Raw genomic sequence first — 7,282 nt, 5'->3', positions numbered from 1 at the left:
CCGCGGAACCCCACTGTGGGCCATTCTCGGGCTGTGAAGAATGTATCACGTGGACTTCCGCGGGGGACATTGCTCTCTGCATGCCCACTAAGCCGTGAGATAGGTTTGGATGGAAATCAACGCCCCAGAGCTGCAAGGCCTTGTGTTTCATAACTGCCGGAAGTGGACTGTCAGCTTCCTCTTAGCAGCAGTGACTTCAATACTCAGACAAGACATTGCGCCCCCAATTTCTGTGTCGCTGATGGTCCCTTACTTGGTTTAGAAAGACCAAGATCACGTTGGGTAATTTGAAACATATTTAAAGCATAGAACTTGCATTTTTTCCTCTTAAGCAAAATTGAGAGTTCCAGCCAATTTGCTAGTTTTATTTATAGCACTTTATTTCCTGAAAGAAGACAGGAAAGTGAGTCCCTGCCTCTCCCTCTCTGTCTGGCTCCTCCCCGTTCCCCGTCCGGCAGGGCCTGGGCTGGACGGGGGGAGTGCCCAGCACAGAGAGGCTGGGTTTGGACGCAGGCCCCAGGTACCCGGAGCAATGCAGAGAGCAGAGGCATTATGTCATTCCTTCGAAGGAATGAATTAAATGTGCTTCCTCAGGGTCTGATTGACAGCCCCGCACAGGGACGCGGCATATAAGGGGCGGCCCAGAGCTCAGCTGAGGCCACGTCCACCGGCAGAGCTCGGCACGGGACCCGGCCGCTCCCCTGCTCCGGCACAGCCTGGTCCTCCGGACCACGGCGCTCCTCGGCACTGCCTCTTCCTCACAGACTAGGTAAGGCTCTCTGTCCTTACCGACTGCACGACTCCATCCCCTGCCACCTCAGGGGGCTCCTGGTCTCTGGGGAGAAGGGCAGCGGAGAGCCTGCCTGAGGGTTGAGCATGCTCCCGGCTTGAGCATGTCACTTAGAGCGGAAGCCTGGGAAACACTTCTGTTGTCGGGGCATCAGAGTTAGTGACTGAAGAGGGTCGGCAGTTAGCTCCCTGAGAAGGTGGAAGGAGCCGACACGCAGAGACCCCACATCAGCATGCGGCCGGCCGGGAGTGTGAGCGCCGTTAGGGACTGCTGTGGCCAGTGAGGGCTGTGACTGGCAGAGGCAGGACTTTGCTCCCCCTGGAGGGTGGGTCCCCCGGCCGCTTTCACGGAAGGGAGTGGTGTCTCAGCAAGGTCCCTTTCTGCGGCGCTAGCTCGCGGGAGTCCAGCTGTGTGCTGCTTTGCAGAAAGGCTTTGGGATCCTTGGAGCGGGGTGAGATGAGCACAGACACAGGACTGGCTGTGAGCATGGCGAGGATGCACGCCAGGCCCCTTGCGTGGTGCACTCGGCCACGGGTGCCTCTCCAAGGCCCGGGTCCTTGATGCCGCACCCTCCTGTGCTGGTGGCTCCCGCCAGATGGGGTGGGAGCCTCGGCCCGAGGGCAGCAGACCTCTGACCTTCTCCAACGCCCCACTACCTTCCAGGCAGAGCTGGTGTCATCCCACCACCCCGCGGTCGGCAGGCGACGGGGCACTCTCCGGCTCGCACATCCGGGCCAGTGCTGGAGAGGCGGGAGGGCCAGGGTCTGCTGGGCCGGCTCCTCTGAGACCGCTCCGTGGTGCCGCCCGCATGGGCACCATTCTCCCCGGGGCTCCCCGGAGCGCACCCTCCCAGGGCTCTGCAGAGGCCCCAGCACCCTCGTCTCTGCCGCTGCGGCCCAGGGAAGGGCAGGGGAACACTCCTGCAAGAGGGTCGGGTGCTCCTGGCCAGGGCGAGGCCAGCTCTGCTGCAGACGCACTTCCAGTATTCCTGCCCTCAGCTTCCCATCAGGTGCCACGAGGCAGGTTGTGATTAAATGTGCTTCGCACTCCAGCACCGTGTCGCTACACACTCCCAGGGAACCGCGAGACCGGTGTTTCGAATGACCGTTCTCCCTGTTCTACGGGCGAGGGCGAGGGCACAGTGGCCCAGTGATCGCCATGGGCTGCCCCGCGAGCCCCCGTGTCGCCTCCTCGGTGTGACGGCTGAGACACGCCTCCATGCCCTTTCAGCCCTAGGTCCCAGGTCCGCTCCAGGAGCAGCCGCAGCCCCTTCCGTGGGAGCGTGGCGGCCGGAAGGCGCCTGTCAGGGCACCCACGTTCTTGAGGGCGCCCTGGGCTCTCGACCTGGGAAACGCTAGCAAGTCCACGCCTGTGAGGTTGCGGGAGTCAGGGTCCGCGTGTTGGCTCCTGCTGAGAGGAGGAGGGTCCTCGGAACACCCTCACAGCGTTCTGGACACGGAAGCTGAGCCCCACATGGCTTACCCGGCTGTGAGGGGGTTAAGACAGAGCCGGGCTTCCGTCCAGGTCTCCTGACTTTTGTCCAGCGTGTGCTGAGCCAGGCCAGCTTGCAACCCCCAAGAATGGAAAACAGGCCTGCAGGAAAAAGAAAGGCAGGGTAAGCTTCGTGCTAAGGAGAACACTGCTGTTTGTAAGATGCACAGTTTCCAACTTTCACACACGGCTCCCTTGATTCTGTTCCACGAAGTTCCACGGACCTGTTCTCTGTCTCGGGTATTTACACAATCACGTCTGTGGACTGCTGCTCCAGGCGGGATGTTTTCTAAACTTGAGCTTTCTGGGTTCGAGTCCATTAGAGAATGTCACTGGGCAAGCCCTGGGTTCATCTGTAAACAGGGACGGTCAGAGTGTGCTCCGAGGTCACTACCAAGATTAATAACTGGGTCTTTAGAGTGTGGTTAGCGCAGAGCCACCAATTCTAGCCCAATAAATATTAACCAGAGTCAAGAGGGTCTTATTTGAAAAGCAAGTTTCTTGTCTAATTCTAGCTTCTGATGTTTATAATCAGCACAAACCATTCCTAAGTGGTCGCATGCCTGGCTTTCTCGTCCACACTCAGGGCTTAACTTAGGTCCGGTTTGTCTGCAGGGTCGCAGCTCAGGAGGCGGGATGCTCCGGGTACTGGTCCTGCTGGTGCTGTGGGCCAGCCTCAGCGTCCGAGGTGAGTGCGGGCAGGGGCCGTGGTTCGGGGCTCCTGGACGTGGTCTCGCTGCAAAGTGAGAGGTGATAAAAACGGTGGGACGTGCTGGCCGGTGGGACCTTCGTGACTCTTTGGCGAACAGTATTTATGTATTTGAGTCCATATAACATGAAGCGATTAAAAAGCATTCGCCCCTGGAGGTGGAGCACTCTGCTATGCCCAGCTTAGTCTTGTCTTGTCTGAACTTGCTGGATGGCGCACCCTCACCAGGGGCAGAGGGAGAAAGGGACAGTGAGTGGGCGCCCCCGGGGGGATGGTCACACTGCGCTTCCTCCGTTTCTCCTTCTGAGATTTGGGCACACTCACACGCACACCCACGTGCGTGCAGACCATGCAGTCGGCCACGTGGGATCCAGCCTCTTCGACCCCCAGGCCACGGACGGTTCCCGTCTTTCTCCACGCTGTATGTGCAGTGCTGCGTGTGCTTGGCGATTTGTAACCTCTTTTCTTCACACTTTCTCCTGACCATTGTAGAACACGCCTTAAATACTCTCCCGTGCGTTTATCCCTGCACCACCGCGCTCATGACTGTACAGTGCTCCTTCACGCTAAACCTGGTGTTCTTAGGCCAATTCCCTAAACCGTGGCTTTACTCCCCAAGTACAAAGCATGACCAAAGCAATGCACTTGGAGATAAGTTTCTCCTAGCGTCTGTGACTGTGTTGTTTAGGCACGTCATGGAGACACTGTCGCTGAGCCACAGATTGTAACGGTACTGACTCCACACAGCTGTACCGACAGTGGTGCGGCTTACACCTCTTGGCAATGCTGTGTTTGTGTCAGTCTTTGCCACAGGGCGGGTGCACTTGCTGGGAGGGGGACCAGAAGTTGTCCCCCGGGTGTCCATGCCTCATCCCTTCTTCTCCACTGTTCTCTTAGGATTTGGGGTGTGTACACACGGGCACCCACTGTAATGTTCCAGCTGCCTGGTCCGGGACTTGAGCTGGGGTTGGCCATGTGGGATTCCTTGCCACCTCCTGATCCCAACAATGTGTGTTCTAACGCTTAAATTTAGCAAGTATCAGATGAAAATTTACTTTTTTAAAAAATCTGTGTTCAGAATACCATTTTGGGTTATTGGCTTTGATGGTGACTTAAAACCGTCTATTTATAGACTTGAAACCAATTCTTGTCCTGGAGTGCACATTTTGACTTGGAAAGTGGGGCCAGCAGGTGGCGTGGTGGTAAAGGCACTGGATGCTCCCGCATGGCCGACCACGGTTTGAGTCCTGAACCTGGTGGCTTGCTTTCTCACTTTCCCTCTCTCGGTCTCTCTGTGTTTCTCTCTGATCAAGTGAAAAGTAAATAAATAAAATGAAACAGAATAATTCGTTAAATGTGCTTTTACGAGACAAGGTGGAGCGTGGTCTAAGTAACGCAGATGACCTCGACGAGGATAGGGTGCACGGAGGCTCTGTCGCAGTGCGGCTAAAGGCATGTCACCGTCCCCTCCCCTCTGTCCCCTTTGGCAGCTGGTGAGCAGGACAACGAGGTCTCCTTTGACCTTCTCAGCGTCAGCGGTATCGGCCGCAAGACCATCGGTGCCAAGCTGTTCCGCGGGCCTGACCCCGGCTCGCCGGCCTACCGCTTCGTCCGCTTCGACTACATCCCTCCAGTGAGCGCAGACGCCCTGGGGAGGATCACCACGCTCATGCGGCAGAAGGAGGGCTTCTTCCTGACGGCCCAGCTCAAGCAGGACGGCACGTCCCGGGGCACGCTGCTGGCCCTGGAGGGCCCCGGTGCCTCCCAGAGGCAGTTCGAGATCGTCTCCAATGGACCCGCGGACACGCTGGACCTCGCCTACTGGCTGGACGGCTCCCAGCACGTGGTCTCGCTGGAGGACGTGGGGCTGGCCGACTCCCAGTGGAAGAACATCACGGTGCAGGTGACGGGCGAGGCCTACAGCCTGCACGTGGGCTGCGACCTGGTGGACAGCTTCGCGCTGGACGAGCCCTTCTACGAGCAGCTGCAGGCCGACAAGGGCAGGATGTATGTGGCCAAGGGCGCCGTCCGCGACAGCCACTTCAGGGTGCGTGGGCTGGGCCACGGGGCGGGCGCTGCGGAGCTGACCGGGCGAGGCACAGCTCATTTGGCCTCAGAGTCACTCAGCCCACACACGCACGTGCCGCTACATGCAGTGCATACACACACGTGTGCACAGTTCAGTGCATATACCACACACACAACATACCACACACCACATGCCTGCACTGCGCTGCATGCCACAGACACATGCAAACTTAGCACACCACACACCCCATGCACTGTACACATTACATACATGCACACCGCATGCACATGTACCACTCAATATACTCCACACACCATACCACACATGAACACCACACACGCCACATACGCATGTGAGCACACATGCCACACCACACACATACATGTAAACACATACACTATGCACACCACACACACCATATATGCACACACAACACACAAATATGAACACACATGTACATAAACAGCACACACACATTCACACACATCCACGTGTGCCCCAAACCACACAAACGCACATAATAAATTCACATGTGTGTGCACACAGATGCACAGACACACCTTCACACTCTTACACACACGACTGTCCCTCACGTGGTCACACGTGGCCCCACATGTACACACACACCTTGCTGGGCCGTGCTGCAGTGGGAGCTGTCACCGTGTGTGTCTGACCTGCGCTGAGCTCACTGACAGAGGGCAAGTCAGGCTTGCTGGTCAGGAACTGACCCTCCCGGGGTCTCTGGCGACCTCAGGTTCGCTGCAGCCGAGGCCACGCCCAGCCTGTAGTCGTGCCGTGAAATGGCCAGGCAGCGCGGGCCTCTACAGGTGAGGGCGAGCACGGGCCAGGCGGAGGGGCACGTGGGCCAGGAGGAGGAAAGCCCCCGTGGCGTGCCTGCATGCTGCCTCCCCAGACCCGAGCGTGTCCTGGCAGTGGGGACGAGCCTGAGCTGCTGCCTCCGTCCCGGACTGGAGACACCCCTCTTGCTATTGAGCTGATGTCTCGTGGCCACAGACGCACCCCGAACCCTCGGAGAGGGCGGCCTCCCTCCACGGAGAGGGGGACACACTCACGCACCAGCGTCCCATCCCTGACTGGGCCCGTGGCCTTCTGACACCTTTACCAAGAGTGACCTGACTGAGCGCGAGGCCCCTGTGAGGGAAGAGAGGCCTAGAAAGTGCTGAGCCCGTCCACGAATGCCCGCAGTGCGCGAGGCCGCCTCCCCTTCTCCAGGTCCCTGTGCACGCCCGGGGGTGGCCTGTGTGAGACTCCCCCCTGCTTCTGCCGTGCTGAGCACTGAGTTTTACGGGGCACCTGGTCACAAGAGCCACACATCTGCTCTCAGAGGCACGGCCTGGCCCTCAGAAGAGGGTCGCAATGCGCGTTGGCCTGTATGCCCGCCGTTGCTCACCCTGGTTCCCCTCTCCCCCACCCCGTCTGCACTGCAGGGCCTGCTGCAGAACGTCCACCTGGTGTTCGGGGATTCGGTGGAAGAAGTTCTGAGCAAGAGAGGCTGCCAGCAAGGCCGGGCGGGTAGGTGTGCCCGGGGCAGAGCGTCCCCGCCTGGCACAGGTTTCTACTCTGACTCGTGCGTGCGTGTGTGTGTGCATGCGTGTGTGCGAGGGCTGTTTAAGTTCCAGGATCTGAATGAGGCGCCATTACTCCCTATAAACAGGTTAGCCAGTCAACTCAAACAGGTCGATATCTGAAACAGCAAATTGCTCCGAGGATTAATTTCAGAATAGATGTTAATAATCAGAAACCTTCATTAGGTAGGTGGAAAATGAACCCTGGTACTTTGCCGTGACTCCAAACATGAATAAGGTCTCTGGAACAGCCCCTCTACATGCAAAATAGCACAGCCTCGACACCCTCGGGCCGTCCCTGGGAGTCTCCCTGCTAGGCTCCCGGGCTCCCGGGCTGCAGGCGGCTGCCCCAGGACGCCCGCCCCAGGTCTGTTCCAGGCCGTCTTGGCCGACACTGCCTGGACCTCTGTCCTGGTGGCCCCGTGCTCGGCTCCTTGCACGCGGGCATCTGCCGGGGACTAGCCTCGGCATGGGTGGGTTATCTCGACGGAGGCAGCGAAGGTGAACAGAAGGCAGAGCCTCGGTGCCTTTTCATGCACGTCCTTTGCCGGACACCCCTCAAAGATCGCTCTCTGAGGAGTGACCACTGCTAGGAATCATCGTGCCTTTTTATTGAAAATGGGATACATGCAAGTACATGGGTGAGGGGCAGTAAAAGATTTACTCTAAGGAACAGG

General features: G+C 58.5%; 1 protein-coding gene across 1 annotated transcript in view; it reads left to right on the top strand.

The window, feature by feature from the left end:
* The first annotated feature begins 499 nt into the window (after positions 1 to 499).
* THBS2 (thrombospondin 2) overlaps positions 500 to 7,282 on the top strand; it is a 33,174-nt gene continuing 26,391 nt past the window's right edge. Inside the window, 4 exon segments of the mRNA XM_006144770.3 lie at positions 500 to 769; positions 2,897 to 2,969; positions 4,481 to 5,037; positions 6,468 to 6,552. Coding sequence (XP_006144832.1) covers positions 2,918 to 2,969; positions 4,481 to 5,037; positions 6,468 to 6,552 — 694 coding nt within the window. The 5' untranslated portion in view covers positions 500 to 769; positions 2,897 to 2,917.

Source organism: Tupaia chinensis, unplaced genomic scaffold (assembly GCF_000334495.1).
Source record: "Tupaia chinensis unplaced genomic scaffold, TupChi_1.0 Scaffold000132_1, whole genome shotgun sequence".
In the NCBI taxonomy this organism is placed as follows: Eukaryota; Metazoa; Chordata; class Mammalia; order Scandentia; family Tupaiidae; genus Tupaia; species Tupaia belangeri.
This window is presented reverse-complemented; position numbering and strand designations above follow the sequence as displayed.